Raw genomic sequence first — 20,145 nt, 5'->3', positions numbered from 1 at the left:
GATAAACATTGGATCAAATATTCGCATCAAATAAACGATGGTAAGAAATACTGCGCTTAACATTATCTGCATTAGACATGCTTTATTCGTATAGGAACTAGATCAAGAGGGTAACCGGAGTGCAGCCAGGCGACCGCAAACCGCAGCCGACCTCTACCACGTAAAGAGAGACTCTCGTTTCTAATTGCTAGTATTACTGCAAAACATATGTACGTGCACTCATTTATTTACATATTTTTAAGTAATTATCACTTATTCGTTATGTCGATATACGCAAACACACACACACACATATATATTTATATATATATATATATATATATATATATATATATATATATATATATATATGTGTATATATATATAGTAAAAATCGTTTGATTTTCAAGTTGATGCGCGAAAAATATAATGAAAGTTAATTGTAATTACGTTATCATTAGGCGTTGGGCGCCCACTACTGAACTTAGACAGAAGACTAAAAAGTTGCCCGTCCACAGAACATAGAACCTTAAAGCCCCAGAAGCCATCTGTTCTCAAGCGATGTGGCAATTCCACTGCCAATTAAAATTTCCAATTTGCGCTGCTATATGGTGCAATAAAAATAGTGAATTATTTAAGTATTAACTTTCTTTATTACACTTGGAATAAATGATATGAAATCATGTCCAGTCCATTCGCGTTAAAAAAGAATCACCTTTGTCTGCCGGCCTAGCCAAGCCATTACGCCATTACTTCACTTTTTAATTAGGAACGATTTGATTAATTACAGGCTTCGCTAAGCGGATAATATGTTTCACTGCATTCTTAACGCAAGCTGATTGTCAATAATTTTTAAAAGGTTTTTTTTTACAATGAAATGTGAAATCAACAGATGAAATTTTGAGAGATATAATAACTAATAACATATTGAAAACATTTTGCAACGTGAACGTCTGTAAAAAACGCATACTTGCATATGGCTCAAAGCCAGGGGAGCAATTTAGTTTCAGCGTATGATTACGCGGCAAACTATGCATCCAATTCGTTATAAATGTGCTGTCACTGCGATACAATAACATGCGTTGTTGTTATATTAAATTTCTTCAAGTTTATTTTTCATAATTAAAAATCAAAATTTCAGTACAAAGATATCGCCGTCTTTTCATCTCGTAAATGCTCACTCGCAAGGCTTAGCCCGCTCTTAAAGATATCTATTTTTTAAGGATATGCCATAATCGCCACCCTTGGCAACCGGATTGGAGATCAGTGTGGTATTATGGTACACAGAGCACATTGCTTCCTATTCTCTCGAAATTCGTGTGCAGTGGCAATCATATGTAATCAATCAATGCTCATTGTGGGAATTAAATAAAATTGTGTCCCGGCAATCAAACCCGCGACTTACGATCGTATGTCCCTGTCCTCAACCCGCTAGGCCATCTACCTCTAGGCCCGCTAGGCCGCTACCACTGCTCATGTACAAAGTGTGCACAGCTATATTGATGGTCACCATAACATCATTGTTCCTCATTAGCTTTTCTATGGCACCCCTCAATTTAAATTAAGCCAATGAAAATTCCGAATGGGTCAGAACCAATCACGATGAGTGTGATGTTAAGAAAAGCCGTCCCATGTAAAAAGTGAAACAAACTCTGTCCCGATTTATGTGATCACTTTTAAAAACATAATCCATACTGAAAAGGAAGTCGTTGTCTAATTTTATGATCACTTAAAATTACCGTATTTTTTGGTTTACACTACACAAGGAATGATTTAAATATTTTCTACAAAATTCCGAATTTTATTATTTATTTAAGCTTTTTACAATTTGTATAATAGCGGACATGCCTTTAGGCATTCTCTACCTGTCAACTCAAAGATTTGCAATTAGGTATGTCTAAAATGTATTCCAAAATTAAAATTGCTGTAGTCACCTTTGTTCTGAGCTCGCTCTCTTTCTATTTACTATCACCGTTTAAAGTTATTGTAATTTTTCTTATCACTTTTCTCTAAATTTGTAAGTAATGCTGTATCTCAAAATTAATGATAATATATTAAAAATGTCAGTGGTATCGTATCATAGGTAAAATTTAAAAAAAAAATCACGTAAAAATGTAAGTATAGTCAGAAAAATACGGTAGTAAAAAATCTTAATGTCACTCAAGCTGTAACTCTCCGTCACTCCTCGAGCTGACAACATCATTAGCATACGATTTGCAAAGCTTTGTTACCAACAGCGAATAATTATAACAAAGCATCGTCGAAATCGCATACTTTATCTTCTTATAAAGTGGTATATCTGTTATTCGCTGAACGTAATGTATTTCAACAGGGCACATTTTGCTTTTAATCTAATCTATGTATAAGACTAGAGGTAACCTAGATATTATAGACTACATTACTATAGCCTAGTCGTGGATCCTCGTAAGAATTAAAAGCATAAAATATTGACTTAGAAAGAGAGAAGGAAAACATCGTAAAAAATCCTGCATAAATTGAGTTCAAAGTAACACGTATGATCGGTTACATGCATTAATTCAAACCGGTTTTGATTGGTGAACTACCACCAAACAACGGGTACATCATAATTTTACCACACGTTAACAATAGAGCCAAAAGATCGACGAATCTCTGGAAGCCTAGAATGTCTGTGTATAGCTAAGTATCACTTTACAATAGCAATAGAAGATACATAGATTTTCGTGAATCGATGATTAAAAAGTTTTTGGCCATATATTGCTGTACACATCTTTTTTTTATTATCGTATAATAGTTTTTCTCTTATGTCAAAAACTACGCATAAAATTTGTTAAGCGCTACTGTAAAAATAACAATGTTTTACCATCATTTTGACGTAAAGAATTAAAAGTAGTGGAACTGTACCTGTACTTTTACTTAACATTAAACCTTTAATAGCAATCAAGGTTTCTATAGTGAATGTACAACAAACATAATATAAATATATAATATTAAAGTCAAATAGCTTTTAAAAGATATGACTTATTTTTAGGTTCTCCGTGAAATGGTGCACCGGCAAAAGCAGAACATATTTGAGAATAAATTGTAAATACTACCTTTTCCCCGAACAAAGTTTTACCTCTTACCCGAGAAACTTTTACATACGTATACCTATTTCAACCACAATAAAGCAATATTTGCATATCAATGCTTGACGGTAAAAAAAATGGCGTCGTTTTGGATTTCATATGGCTTTCTTTGTGCAAGATCTAATATGTCTTTTGTCTCTTATTATTATTTCAAGCACTGATTATCTCCTAAATCGAAAGTGTATACTTAAGGATGCAAAGAGGTATGGTACTGACAATGGTTAACAGAAGACGCCTTGTGTAATAAATAATTACTAAAACAGAGGACAATTAATCCACTGCCACACGTCATACAACCATTACCACGCATCTCAAAACTGTGGTAAAGTTTAAAAGGTTACGCGGTTTCGCGAAACTTATTCAAGTTTTAGTACTTTTACGTCAGTTTCAACACGCTTAGGTAATTAAGACCTAGACGATGCGCGTTAAAATAAATAATTTGGGCAATCGATATCAGTAGAAAAGATAGTAGAAGCCAACATAAAAAAATTATAAAAAACTCATTACTAAATTTGATTTGGGATAAATGTCGCCTCGAAGTTATAGTCAGCAAACCGGTACATGTTAAAAAGAAGGTTCGAGACCTATTCGCGAAGAATTGTAACTCTCTTTAATAAAGAATTTTGTATATAGCATATGCCAGTGGCGTAGCTAGGGGGTGGCGAGCGGGGCGACCGCACCAGGCACCACAAGCAAGGGGGGCGGGCACCAAAGTTGAAAATAATTTTTTTTGAATGATGAAATGTTAAAAGAAAAATGAAAACCATAATTTAAAGTAAATAACATAAAAATAATATCGAATTTTACTATTTTTGTGCTAAAAAAGTTGTTAAATAATATGAACATTAAAAAAAAGTAAACGGTTACAAAAGTAAAGCCTTTCATTCGCAAAACACATAAAGTGTTTTTTAAAAAGGCCCTAAATGACAAAATAATAAATTATTACATTATTGCAAGATTATTTAATAATAAATAGATTAAATAATCGTGCAATAATGTCAATAGAACATGAACTAGTCGACACTATTGATTTTGAAAATGTGATTAATGACTGTGCAGACCAAAAACCGAGAAATGTTCGTTTTTAAATTTTCCCAATAAATTTTATTAAGATTTAATGTTATTTTATATATATTTATTATTATTTTGAACCAAAAGAATATATATTAACTACATTCTGTTCTGAATTTTGAAATTATTTAGACTCTTTAGGGGGGGGGGGGGGGGGGGGGGCACCAAGCCCCAATCTGCCCCAGGCCCCAAATACCATAGCTACGCCACTGGCATATGCACAGATATATATGTAATTTATGTATATATTATACCCTCCTCTTTAAATATGCGTTTAGAAGTAATTAAGTAATAAGTATAGAATTTGCTATGTACATGTAGCGTATGTCCATATACCTTATTAGCTTCTATATAATATTCAGACACCTGCCTACTAATTATCTCTGCAGCACCTTGGGTTGACTGGTAAAGAATGCCTAAAGGCATTAAGTCCGCCATTACACAATTTGTACAGCGTAAATTAATATATAAATTAATTTGAACTGCATTTTTCCTATGATGTAAATGGATTATCTACTAATCCAGCTTCTAACATATTTAAGTACACACCAAGTGTATTATGGGAGTAGTTATAAAAATATATTAATAATTATGAGTGGGTATATAAGTATCTTTATTCAATTACAATATTAAAACCTAACTTTATTACAAGAAAAAATTTAAAATTACCGTATATTAAAAAAAAGCAAATTAACAACAAAAAAGTAATAACACATTTCTTTTGTGATTAGTTCATTTTATTTTTACTTGTATTACTTGTGAAACCATTATTTTTTGGATATTATTTAAAAGCAAATGAATTAAACGTTCACTCCTGTAAAGCTTTTATATCTATAACCAATCAGCCTTTATAAAAAACACAATTTCCTTATCAATTCAAGAATCCTTTTCTTATTATTAAGATAAATTGCGCAGTGTAAGACGTACTACCATCAAGCCATATTATTATGATAATTCATTTATATCCTTTGTGGTGCCTACCTCAATACGGACTCTTTTAGACGCATGTATAGCTGATTACCATCGCGTCATGCCATGACTTATTGTTCATATATCTAAACGATCTGTTAGCAATGAGCGTGACTTTGAATCACATTATAAATGAAGACCACACACACACAATAATGTTTTCGAATCGTAAATATTTATAACCTGTCATTGCTTTATTGTATATATACATATTTACATATTTATGATATAATGGCGACGGGAATGTGCTAGAAAATTATTATATTGTAACTAATAGATATTTTAAGTAGACCCATACATGATAAGTAATAATCACTGTTTATGATTTTCAATGATTGTATCAAACATATTCTACTATGAGTGACTCTTTGTTTGGCACTAATCGGTGTAACATTACTTCTGAAGATGCCCCGTGGAGGAGTGAAACACATGTTGAGTGATTTAACGGTGGTAGTTGTGCAATTCGATTTGTTTGCCGCATGCGCATTTATCAGCTGGCTGGCAGGCGGTGCACTTTGTTGCACGACTACGACTGCATGTGCGGAAGTGGCTAAATATTGGTCCTTTTCTTACGTATTCTACTATTCATGATCATTTAAGCCACAAGTCATCTGAAGCTGGACAATCAAAGACTAGACCATCAAAAGGCTCATATATATAATCCTATTGGACCAGGTGGAAACAGCCTACCTCTAGCGCCTCCCGGCGACCTTTACAAGGCCCGTCTACCTTAAGTGTGTACATCCAACGCTGCGCTTACTAATATCCGTGACCTTTACTTCAGAACCTTCGGTTCCAGCAGCCACCTTTTCTACTTGCTATGTGACTTGTCATTTCAAGTTACCAATTCTCATAATCTTTTGAATGTAAAATTTGGGAATTTATTTGACAATGTTTAAATTTTAGTACATTTAAAGACAGTTCGTAAAACCAGAATATTGAAAGCTTTTTAGAGTTTATCAAAGGTCTTCCTGCGGATTTGGTTAATTGCCATCAATAAAAAACCTAAAACAACCGCTCCTAGATAGCAAAAAATACGAAACGCAAAAATCAGGGAAACAGGAGTCATCGTCTAATAAAGTAAGAAATTATGCAGATTCTAGCACGCACTACTTTCCGAATCATCATTTTACAATGTATAAAACTCTGCGCTCTTCGCCTCCGAGCGAATGTCCATAGCAACTGAATTCTCTAGAGTCAGGTAAGCGAATCGATAGATAAGCAAGCTAAAATAATATTATTTTCATGACTACTATTACTTTAAGAAAAATAATCTCAACTTCCTAGTGATATTGTTTGTAAGACGTTGAAGGTATCAATACTTTATTTAGTTAAGTGACAATACCTTTTTTATGGAACGGAAAATCCCAGCAAGATGTAGTAAGACTAATTAGTGTTAACGCTAATACTAACCAGACGACCGATTAAGTGGAGGTTCGGTTTTCCCAGGCGTTTTGAGTGAGAATGCTAAACGGATATTATCGACAACTGACAACCAAAGCCGAGTTTCTCTAGAGGTGGCCTCTGAGACACGTTATTCCATGGAACTTCCGCCTTAGCGATCTAAGAATTTTACGGACTCTCATTCCAGTAAAATGGCTGGAGACAGGGCTCCCAATGAAGCCCTCGATCTTCGTTATCTTAACAGAGGTTTTAGGCTAAACGCCCTCTGCGCTCTGCACCCGCTCGTTGAAAAATAGTGTTTTTGTTGAATAAATTCCTTTTTTTATAAACAGTTCGTAGCTAATAATGTTTATTTTTTAACATTGACAAAAAAAGGACAATATATTTACACAATCTCCTAAAATACAATAACTTCCTGCTAGAGATAAAAGTTGTTTTGTATTTTAATGTTTATTTCTCAATTTAGTTGCTACGAATGTGAGTCACCCAAGCGCAATATTCAATGACAACGTCTCGCCCGCAGCACTCAGTGGGGACACTTGCACAAGAGAATAATTTACACTTTATCACAAGTGTAACAGAGTTCAAATTTGAGTTAAAAGGACACACAGTAGTAGTTAAATTCTATCTAGTGCAATCATTTAACGGGATTTGTATGTAAATCTTTTGCATAAACTATTGAAGCTTGATTCGGATCGCGCTTGAATAGTTCAACTCAAGGTCAAACTTTTGGAGTTAGGCCAGGAATGACGTTAATCTTCTTCGAGTATAATGACTTCATCATATCAATCAACCGACTCAATTAATCTTATGTGTACCAAGGCCTTCAATATAACAAGCCATTTGAACAACTAATTGCAAGTTTTTATATGAGTCATTCATTGAAAAGACCGCGAGTCTAGAATCGAGCAAACAAATTACGGCACAATTGAAAAGTGGTAAACTACGAATAAGTTTTTAAGGGTTCCATATAAAAAGTTTGGTTTCTAAATAAAGCCATAATCTAAGGCTTCTACTACTTATTTATACTAAAACGCCTTATTTTTAATTAATTTTTGTGATTGAGTTTTAAATATTTTCACTTTTTCGTTTTTTCAGCCAATGGACGCCCGGACTGCAAGGCATAGGTCTGCCCTAAAAATCGCCACGATGACCGATCCTGCGCTGTTAGCATCCAGTAACTTCCCGTGACCTCAACTATGTCGTCGGTTCACCAAGTGGGGCTTACCCTCACCGCGTCTACTGCCACATAGTCGTCACGTGAGAATCTTTCGGCCCCAATGTCCATCGATTGCCAGAAAAATAGGCCCCGCCCACTGCGACTTCAGACAATCAATTCTTCAATCTGCGTCGATGATCTTCTGCTTTGTTCTTCTGCAGATCTCTCTCTCTCTCTCTCCTTTGCTTTCTGAATGACCTTGACTTTTCTGATGAGGTCCATATCACAAGAGACCACGTCTTGTTTAAATATTTACTTCCTAATAAAAAGTAAATGTTGTTCAATTATAAATTATTCATATATACATGCGCAAACATTAATGTATTATGTACTAACGACAAATCTATTTTTTCAAAATGCCACACTAATGCTCAATAACTGTGTCGATGTATTGAACAAAGAGAAGCACGAGTCCGTTTCAAGGTGATAAAAACAAAAACAATGCTGTATATGATTTTGTATTTCAAACCTTTGTACAAAATATTGTAATGGGCAATGTATAAAGTAAACATTTAAGTTTAAAACGAAAACGGCTCATTTGGCATTCGTTAGCGGTAGCGGATCCGTACAATTCATTGATTCTTAGAGAAATTTCTTCAACGCTGGCTCCACGATAGCATTCAAAACAAAAAACGAGACGACCTATTAGTTTTTCCTTAATTGCAAACAAAATAACCGCTGAACGAAATGAAACGACAATGAAAATTGTATTTTCTTTAATCTGAAATAAATTTCAATTTTAATGTCACCGGTTTGGAAAATTCGCAAAGTTATACTTAAGAATCTTAATAATATTTGCTGAGATTAGCCTAGCAGTACATGCGGAAGCGAGTACAATAATTTTACTTACTAATAACATGATAATTAGAAGCTATATCAGAAGGAAGAACCTAACTTTTGCAAATGCTATCACGGTATAAAAATTAAATTTAAAATATTTACAAATTATTTATAGTCCTTGCACAATGTGCGGGCAAGTGTCGGGAGAGAGTAAAGTGACGGGAGAAGAAAAGAAACGTGAAGTCGTCAGACCTATTTTTATTTTAATAAGCTATTTTCAATTTATTATAGATGCATTAAGTTTGTTGGAATTTCTTCTGACATTTCTTATCGCAGCTTTGTTTTCCGAAATTGTAGTAATATTATGTTCTGCCTTCTCATTTGTCCTTGGGTCGGAATGTCTAAACACGTACTGAGTGTACAATATGAGGTTCCCTCCCACGGATCCAAGCGCCAGGTCACTCTAAGGAGTACCCACATAAGAGTTCAGCGGTATTCCAATACCAAATCGCCCGAGCCGTGGGAGTCCTCGAGCTACGTAAGCTTTCTGACGCTCACTCACGGAATCTGTTAATACCAGACAGATTACAGAGTAGATCCATTTCGAAAAAAGGCATACTTTTGTGAATGTTTCGTTAATTAATGCACGTTCCATTTTATCCTACACATAAGTCAGGCAATGAAAAGATAACTAAAATGTTGAACTGGCATAAAATTATAGCTTTATTAAACTTGTAACCGTAACCTAAACTGTACAAAGTTTAGTCGCAAATTTCATTTACTTTTTGTGTGATCTTATTATACAAGAACCACTTCGTGTTACATTCTTTTCCTTGTTTTTATTTTAAGCTCAAATTGAGTAATTAAAACCAAGGTACTGCACACGTGTAGTTATTATGTACATCGACGCTTTTTTTTCTGCGGATAATTTCAAACGTTCCATAATGATGTCCAAAGGAATTCAGCTTACATTGTCGACTACATAAAACTGGAAACACGTGTTAATTACAAATAATTAAATTCTTGCTTGTGCGAGAATTTTAATTGTCTAACTGTAGAATTAATTTTCTGCTCGGTGTATCTAAGCTATTTTGTGAAATTCATAATTATCTTACACAGAATACTTAATTTGACAATAAATTTTTAAAATTAAAAAGTATCCATAACATTGAAATTAAATTTTCATGATACATGTTTGACTTCAAAACGCTTTCATTTTTATAAGGCTATTTTTACCTTTACTGTTCTACAAAAATTATGGTTGAATATAGAGTTTTAACTAAAGCGAACTCAAAGAAAATAGACTGCGCCAATATAATTAAAGGCACCGACTTGCAGACTCGGCAAACTCAAACCTTTACACAATGCAGAGTATCCAATTAATAAAATTGAAGCGAGCTTCCTGATTCCATTAGCTTTTCACAAAGCTATCGAACCGAATGACCGAGCTAGCAGTGCCAAATTTCAATTCCATTCATGAATTTTACTTTGTTGGTATTCGATAGTTTAAACTTCATACCCAAATACCAGTGCAATTGAAGTTTAAGGTCAGATTTAAATGAAATGATACTCATATGTTTCTAAAAATTCATTTGAAAGTCATATAATTATTAGTTACAATTGCAATCATATCATAGTTAGTATAAAAGTAAATCTACATATATACAAATAAAAATATATATCTCAAAATTTGCTACTTAAGCTCAAAACTTGACTATGGCTCGACCAATTCAGCTAATTTTTTCCCTATTCTCATTAAGGCTCGATAAAAGCTCTTACAAGAGAGGAAAATTGAGAAGATTACAAGAAAAATGCTGCAAACAATACTTTCCTTTTCCCAGATGATTTATAGCTGTGAAATATTTGAAGTCAAACAACAATATTTTATTTTGGTTGACTAAATCATCGCCAACCTCTTGCAGTTTACAAATATATATCGTTATGCGTTTCTAGAAGAATCAATTTTTGTTCGTTATTCTTTTAAAGTATACTTATCCGTTAAGTTACAAATACGGTCATAATTACAATTATTATAAAGTACCAGTTTAAACATCATAGCTGCTCAGCAAATTATCATTTGCTACTGATAAGGTCAATGAGACGGATGCTGTTATGCAACGTATCTAAACATTCGCCTATATTGATGAAACAGAATCCTCGACAGCAAACATAACACGTTCGAACTTGTATTTAAAAAGGAACAATAACGTACTAATATAGGCAAATTATTACTTATAATATATTTATTCTTTTAAAGAGGCTAAATGGAATATAATTACAAGAATGAACAAACATTAAAAGTGAAATTATACATATATATTATAACTAAACCAACAACAATTTTGGTTATTTTTTTAGAATTGAGAATATTTGGCTTAACAATATAATAAAGATACTATTATATAATGAAAGAGACGGTACGATATACATTTAAATTTCTTAATAATATTTAGTATAGGGAGTCTTGCATAAAATATTTTGATAATGGTTTGTATTAGCGTAAACGAAATCTGTGGAATAAGTTTTTTGCCATTGTTTATTTTTAGCAGTAATACATTCTACGATGTCAATCACCTTTTGCAGTAAGCAAAGTAAGTTACTTTGGCTAATGATTGTACTCACAAGCATAAAAGAAATAAAGCATTTTTAATAACCCTACAATAGCAAAAAAAATGGTCATTCCTGAAATGAAACTTGCCTTCTAGTTTAAAGATAAGGCAGTACTGAAACTATAAAGTATACAGCCCTCGACATTTTATGCAAAGTAAGACGAGGGCAAATACTTAAACTCGTCAGTAAAAAGAGTCGGTGCGTCCGGGACTTTTACGATAAGTTCAATCATAAAAACGGGGAACATGCATCGTGCCGAAACACGTGAAGAGAATACATAACCTAAACCAAATAACAATAAAAACTGAAAAATTATAATACTTTTCGTATTATATAATATTTATACTAGAATATACAATTTTGATTATTGACGGATTGAATAAAATAAACATTTACTGGCGGTGGATCTCCACTGTCTATCATCAAGGAAGACATCATCATATCTGCCATCAAACAGTAGCGTGTAAGCGTTGTTGTGTTCCTGTAGGGTTTAGTCTATTTAGTAGACTAGTGAGAAACCACCTTTGGTGTGTGTGTGTGTATATATATATATATATATATATATATATATATATATATATATATATATTGTACTATTAAAATTAAATTAAGAGAAATTTTATATTTTCTCCTAAATGATCCACAAATTATAAAATGTTAATTTAGTATTACATACAATTGCAATACAAAGTGAATCGTAAAATTCAAAATAAATATTAAAATTAAAAGTCCAGAACATAAAGTCATCTTTGTGCAGCGTTAAAATTGCTATTTAATGCGCTGAAGCATTTTCAAAGCTTTTAAATAGAGATTTTCATTAGGCGAAGTATTTCTATGATTGCGACGAATGTCGGAACGATCCTTTCTTAACGCTTTTATTAAGACACCGGCATTGAAGAGAGAATAATAGATTCAATAAAGAGAATTTGTAGTTATAATATTATTTAATAAATATTTTTTAATGTTATTACATTAGGTAATGTTTAAATAATGATTTAAGTTAAATTATAGTTTATATAGTTTTGACGGCCGTTGTCACCACAAAAGCCGATAGAAACGGCATGGGTAGAGACATACCACTAGTGAACCAACGGCACAGTCAAGGTCGCTGGATGCGAGCAGCGCAGACCGGATATTGTGCCGATCTTTGGGCGAAGCCTATACCTTGTAATGAAAGTCAATTTTCTGACATAATGACAGTTTTGAAAATTATAATGTTTACCTTGTAAGCATCGGGGATATTGACCGGTTCGCCGCTCTCCGCAACATATCCCACGATGCCGCTGCCCCACGGTATTCTGATTTCTTCCAACTGCTCCATTTGTTCCGGAGTAGATTTTGAGCACACGTCGAATAATTTCGACACCAAACATCTAATGACAAAATAAATGCATTTAATTTACATGTATGTTACTCATTACTTTGTCATGTAAATCAAACTAAAACAACCGACTTATAATATAAATCATTTAAATTTTATTGCATTGGAAAGGTTAAGGTGTGTCTATAATGGAAAAAAAAATAATATCGGATATTTGATGATAACATAATCGTTGGTGGCACTAAAGATTTATAGAACAATTTAAAGATAATATTTAAAAAAGTTTCTTATCTTATTTACAATTCAAAAATAGAAATCTCTTAAAAATTCAATTTAAAGACTATTTTGATCGTTTTGGATATAAAACCACGTGAGAAATTTCGTTGCTTGTGTTTTTTCAGATTTTCGTTGCGGTGTTAGTAGAAACAGCCGACGAAGTTCCATCTTGTGCTGTTATTTATAACTGGTTTAACAAATAAAAATTGATCGTACTCATCTCAATGACAATCCGCATAAGGAACGTTTAGTAGTAGTTGTCAAGACGGTAAGATAGTTACCGGTAAGATAGTTGGTACCTACTAGAATAATCGAAATATATTCGGTGGTTGCGTTCGAATACACCGTAAAAACACTAAAGAAAAGTGGGTCACTGTTTCTTCCAATGGTTTGACAGTACGTAATGATACATAAATTGTCAGGGGGACTATTTTGAAAATATATCAGTATCACCTATGTATATAACACTATGCGTAAAAATATCGATTCTTTCATCAAAATTTTTAATCGTAAATGTCGGGTCTATTTCGTTGATCTCATGGCGGATTATGAATTTTATGGTTGCTGTCTATATGATTGACGCTATATAGGTTTAATCTTTACCACAAACCCATAAAAAAATAATCCATTGCGGTTAAATCAGTATGATCGGAGCGGTTAATTACTACACATCAATTTGTGAAATTATACGATCGCGAAATTGAGTGTGTTAGGTCATGTGATACCATCTTGTTGAAATTATATATCAGTGATATATTAAGTAATTTATTATATATCTTTTATTGAAGTGTTAATTTCATTATCCAACAATTATACACTACGAAATCGTGTTTACAAACTATTTAAATAAAGTATGTTAAGACACTATTTTTATAATCAAATCAGGTAAAAGGTGAAATACAAAAAAAAAAACAAAACAAAGAAGACGGAATAAGAAATATATTAAGCAATATAAATAAAATAAATTCTATTTCATTTTGTATAGTTAATGTCTTCGTAATGTATACTTGTCAAAAAACGTTTTGAATGTGTACATCAAACAGAAAAGATCCACATCATTAATTTTTTACAGTTGAATATAGCAGCGGTGATTCTTAATACATTAATATTTTATAGTATCTCTACGTAAAATGCCAGAAGTGGTTTCATAAAGCATTCATTTATTTATACTTTATTATAAACGTAGAAAGAATACATAATCTTACGTAATGAACTAATGAATAAAATGAACAAAAATATTTTAGAGCAACTAAACACAGATAAGGTTTAATATATAAAAAACCCAAATTTGTAGTACGGATTATTTCGAAGTACACGCAATAAATCTAGCCTTTTAGGACAACGGAGACTTTTCTCGAAAGATAGACATAAGGGAATTACTGTGTCACATAAATTACCAAATCCGTACGGATACTCTGAGGTAAACCCCGCTATAGTATTAGCATAATAAAAAAGTCATTTTTAAAAAACTCAGTACGATTTATACACGGCCCTTTTACACGACATTTACATGGGAAGTACGTGTTTTAATATAAAGTACGTTTATTTTGTACAGGATGTAAATAATAAACATTTAGTGGACACTTCGAGGATATATTTTTAACAACGTAGCTTTTATCAACGAATGTGTTCGCATTCCTATTTCAAGCATTTTTGGTGATAGTAATAATAATTTTCTTTACATCATTATTTAAAACCGCTTAATTTAAATCGTAAACGATTTATAATAGTTTTGAAAAATCTTCTCGTGCAAAATACTACAAAAATGGAAGACGAAGGTCTTTGACCAATGTGTATTGCCAGTGATGACGTGTGGGACGGAGACGCTTACGACAGGCCTCATAAGAATGCCTAAGGTCACCTAAAGTATTACACTTGAGCTATGGCTCAGCTTCGCTGCAAGATCGAATCCGAATTGAAAAAGTAGCTCGAAAAATTGGAGCACATTACTCGTGCAACTGATGGCCGTTGGGGTCGAAATGTTTTCGAGTGGCAACCATGAACCAGTAAACGCGGCGTGGATAGGTTGCTAGGTGGACCGACAACATAGTTGAAGTCGCAGGAAATCGTTGGTTGCGGCAGCGTAAGACCGGTTATCTTGGCGATCATTAAGAGAGGCCTATGCCTTGAAGTTGACTTCTATCGGCTGAAAAGGACAAGTAGCTGAATAGTTGCAAAGTCGACTTTAGGCTTTAGAGGATTTCACAAACAGTTTAACAATCTTCATTCATATAACAAAGGTGATAAAAGTTTAACATCGATTCAAATCTTAGTCATATACGGACCTGAGATCTAATTGCGGAAAAACAAAACAATATGGAGTGAGCAAACTAAACTGGTGATTCAAAATATAGGATGAACAAATAAAGAAAAAATAAAAAAGATTATAGTTGGCTCAGTTCAAAAGTAATACAGGAATGATAAAAAGGTACCAATAAAAACCCCTGGCTATATAGCCAGCACGTACTTCACTACAGTCTAACCCGTACTACAACGCTGATGTTACAAATGGATGTATTTAAATGTTGTATATAAAAAATTGTCACTTATTCGTTATTAAATAACATACCGATAGATCAGATCAGACAGATACGTAGCGATTTGTTTATGCCGTCCTCTACGTGTATTTTTCCGCAATGAAATTACAACTAAACTATGATATTACGCAATTTATTTGCAATTATTTGCATTTTATCAGCAGACAATATACAAAATACAATTAAATTTTCACATATATTACAAAAAAATTAGTTATTTATCACATCATTATCTTCGATCATTAATAAATTAAAAGATGAGATAATAAATTGAACGATGATAATAGAAAATGCACGCTTATAACGTACATTTCATTCGCTATTTTCATATGACACTAATTAATGAGATTCAATATAATAAGAATATTATTTATTACACTAATTTAACTATTAATACTGCTGGAGGGACATATAATACATAGTTTGAATCGTTAGAAATTAAAAAAACCGATGGAATTATTTCTAGGCAGAGATAAGGCGAGGATCGGAGGCGATAGTGGACGGGTACAAAATCAAATTCCCGCTGTACTGGGGAATTTCCCAATCGGAAAATAGCAAGAACAGTACGTTTAATAAAATCAGGGCGATGAGCGTCGCCTACGTATGCGGTTACATGGAATGATATAGACCCCGGATTTTTCCTTCCTCCAAGCACATTCCATTAAGATAGATTGTTTTAATGCAACCATGCCATGGAACATTCACTGTATCAATAACTTTTTTATTTTTAATCGCTTCAATCTATGTGGAAGGCCTATAGTCAAAAGATAATATCGGCTGCCTAAGAAATAAAACTGTAAAAAATAATGGACAAATGATTGCAATTAATTGTTAAAAATCTGAAATTAGAGATTGTCTTGACCTATCGACAATTTCATTTATCATATTTTTTTTTGAACAAGGTTCCTACGGACACATAAAAAATTCTAGAGAAGTTATTAAACCTACACTTTCCACATACAAACCAAAGAGTTGATTAAAACGTATTTGTACCTAGCTCCCGTACGTCAATTGAAATCAAAAAAGTGTGTGCAGTATGTAAGACAAAATCTCGTTTACTTAACAAAAATATAATAACAATAGAATTCTTGTAGTGTACGAAACAGAAAATAATTCTTTGTACGTAATCGTTGTTCAATATTACGTTATTAAAACTATAGATAAATTGTCGCTCTGAAACAATTACTATTTTCTTTCTATCGGTTTGCAACAGGCCCGCCAAATTTTCAATGTACGAATTTAAAATAAATTTATAAAAACGGTTGTCTTGAAATAAAGTTTCGAAGGCAAAACATTCTCAGTATCAAAGCTGCAAAACTTTCCTGACAATACGTAAGAACGTGATTGCACAAAAAGAGCAATGCAATTTTGTTGTGTTGATGCATCTTCGCCACTCGTTGGCGAAATTTTCCTTTGCCAACCGTTCCTTTAGGCAAGTAATATAAATTATATGTGTATGATAGTAATTTTTACTTAGCAACAAAAGTAAGATTATATATTTACTTTAGAAGTATGTATTTTAAATGCGGCGTCGCATTTGAACTACAAATTGCGTAATTAGGAACAAAGTCAAATGTTAATCCAGAGAGAGGCAAATAACAACGCTGTTAATTAAAGGCATGAAAGTCAAACGCGACTGGCAATTTAAGAAATAAAGTTTGACGTGCGCATTGTTAGTCAAATTTTCTTCACAAAATTACATTGTATACAAAGTGACTTGCGCCTTTTACAATTACGTAACAAATAAATGAAAAACACATTTCTAAAAATAGTTTAAAATTACAGAGCGCATGTTTAATAAGTACATAATATTGATTGTAAATTTGCGTCAAATGTTTTAAATCTAAAAATGATGAAAACATTTTTTTAAGGTTTTGAGGTTAGTTTTGTTGCAATAAACAAGAACGATACATACCCCAGTATAACATAGCCCAGCATTGGTAAGTTCAAGTGGGCCGTTCACATAGTGCATGGAGCTACTGGGGCTTTAAGATTCTGGAGAGGAGACTACGAACCAGCAAGGGCAGCATTGGACGTCCACACCATGAGCAGACGAACTTGTAAAAGTCATCGAAAGACGCTAGAGGCAAGCAGCTTTCAACCAGTCTTATTTGAAAACTATGGGGGAGGCCTATATCCATAAGTGGACTGCGGAAACGATGATAATGAAACATGTAATGTGAAAATAATTTTAAAATAAAAATTATTGACTCTGGTGTATACTAAATTTTAGTAATGTTAATTGCATAAACCTCGAAACACAGTTTATTTTAATAACGGCTTCTAAGCAATGTTAACGTCTCTTACACATTAAAGCTTATCACTTGTTTGCCTTTAGGCTGTGTAATAATTGAAGACTTGTCCTTGTAAACGATGTTCCAAATAAATTTTAAATGAACATTTTGGATAAAATGTATAATATAAATGACAATAACGAGTAATCCTTTAATTTCAAATTATTCACATAATTAGATGAAAAACAGAACAACGAAGTTTATTTTATTTCAAAGTCATGCGCTTTCTTTACTTCAGTAGTTCTTCGTTACTAAAATTTATATTGTACATTTATTTCTCGGCGAGATGCTTCATTTGCTAAAGGCAATCTACCGCGGTATACCAGCGTAGCGACTATATGTGTACTATCCTAGTTAGAGAATATACTGTCATAATAATTGTAAGCTATACATAGCTCGACTTTTGTTTTAAAATATATATATATATATATATATATATATATATATATATATATATATTTAAAATATAAGTATATATATATACATAAATATAGCCCAGTTAACTTTTATCTACGAGGAGATTAATCAGTTAAATTGTAAAAAAGAATAAAAGACACCTTTATTCTTTTATACAAATCATAGAGGAATTAAAACACCTGTCAAATATTAGACGTCAAAAACACAATGAAGTAAACTGAGAAAAAGCATTATGGCGTATATGAATGGAAACGAGATATGAAAATGAGAAAAAGGAACGATGAAACAAAACAATTTCGAGTATAGTAAAGTATCAGCAATCGTAGCCCAGCAGTGGACGGTTGAGATTTAAGAACGTAGGTCGCAGGTTCGATTCCGAATACAATCTTAGATAATTCTTCAGTAGTATGTAATGTATTTATTATACAGTATTACCACTGCTTACAAATATATTTCCAGAGGATGGGCAGTAGCATACTCAGCGTACCATAATACCACACTGCGATTGCCAAACCACCTGCCAAGCGTGGCGATTACGGTATATCCTATATCTTTAGGGGACGCCAACGGGCTGAGACGACGACGACTGTAAAATGTTACAATGAAAATATAATCACTTTTAAACCTTACAGTGTGCGAATCGGAAAACTTATTTTTATAAGTAATCGTTTTTAGGAGGCAGTAGATAATTCATAGAAATGATATCGATTTACATATATTTTATTGGACTCGGTCTGCCAATAACTTTTGTCAGTACGAAGGTCGTCAAGGCAGTTAGTTTAAAATAACAATATATCGAAATAATGGCCACAAGTTATCGACGTCTTAACCTGTTTGTCCGTCTTCGGTTAAAAGTCTTCTATGTACTTTTATATCCTCTATTACTGTCTGTTATATATACCTCTATTATCATTATATATTAAATATCACCCAGGTGTGCTTTTTATGTTATTCCATTGAAACTTTAAGCGTCACCATGAAGAACTTTTATTTCAAGTTGATAAATGCAAATAAGGCGTTACGTAGGTTATTATATTACAATATGATTAATGGCGGGCCATGCCAGTAACCTATAGAACACGCCCTGTTTCTTTAGACACTAATTTATAAATACTATTTGAATATTGAATTGAATAACTGTTTCACTCTGAACTTAAAATTAAGAAATAATTATCTAACATTAGGACTACTGTATGTAATTTCAGATCACACTAAGTAGTGCTTTTATCTTGTGTTGTTTTATGTATGAAATTAGAAATCAATTAAGCACAATAGTTTACAACAACGTGAAAATATACTGGTAGCTTTTGTAGTTAAAAGTAGAAATGCAAGTTAAAAAATGTAAATTGAAATTATTTAAATGATCCTAAAAATGTAAATCTTCTAAAGAAATGAAATTGAAATATTAGATACGCTAACGAATGCAAGTGCACGCTTCAATTATATAGATTAAAATTGCGCGCCTCTGTCTGAAGCGAGACTATCAAAAAACATTTTTCTTTAAATTAATAATGTGTTTTATACATTTTCATAAGATCAATTGTCTTTCGCTTATCTCTACTATTTTACCAATGATTTTGTTAACAAAGTGCTAGCAAAGTACAAATGCAGAGAAAATATATTTGCGATTTCACATAGACAAATTACGTAATGAAATTTTTAAAAAATAGTGAATGTTAATGACCCAAAAAAGTGCCAAAAAATAATATTCACCAAAATTTAAAAGGTTAAAGCAGTTGATATGTTAAATTTCTTAGCTATAATCAAAAAAAGAAAATTCAAAGAAAAAGTTTTTTATAAAGTGCAAGTGCTACTGGCCAGTCGTAAACGTATCTAAGTGTTTAAGAGTTATATTTACCTTTTTCATAATTTAATCTAAGAAATTATAAAGTTGGAATTTTGTACACTCTGTACACTGTTACTGTTACACTTGCATATAATAATTGAATTGACTTCATGTTTGTTAATCTTTTTAACGATAATGAGTTAGTGAATCTTTTTATGTGTAATATGTGCGCTTTTTTTAGTTCCAAATAATGACCTGAAAGCTTTCTATTGCTGGATTTTTTTAAAAATGTCGAAGAAGTTTCTTGTACTAAGGGTCACTACACTGTAAACGTCTTTATAAAAGATACACCTTAGGGTTGATGTATCCAACTCC

The 20,145-nt window shown here is 32.5% G+C and overlaps 1 protein-coding gene across 6 annotated transcripts in view; it reads right to left on the bottom strand.

The window, feature by feature from the left end:
- Pde11 (Phosphodiesterase 11) overlaps positions 1 to 20,145 on the bottom strand; it is a 206,302-nt gene that overhangs the window by 30,745 nt on the left and 155,412 nt on the right. For all 6 annotated transcript variants that reach the window (XM_068762042.1, XM_068762038.1, XM_068762043.1 and 3 more), the window contains one exon: positions 12,362 to 12,512. In XM_068762042.1, coding sequence (XP_068618143.1) covers positions 12,362 to 12,512 — 151 coding nt within the window. The remainder of the gene's footprint in view (positions 1 to 12,361; positions 12,513 to 20,145) is intronic.

This window comes from Battus philenor, unplaced genomic scaffold (genome assembly GCF_028537555.1).
Source record: "Battus philenor isolate CCGP_79_NKW_IND1 unplaced genomic scaffold, ilBatPhil1.0.hap1 SCAF_15, whole genome shotgun sequence".
NCBI lineage: Eukaryota > Metazoa > Arthropoda > Insecta > Lepidoptera > Papilionidae > Battus > Battus philenor.
Note: the sequence above shows the minus strand (reverse complement) of the source record. Positions and strands in the feature narration are given on the sequence as shown.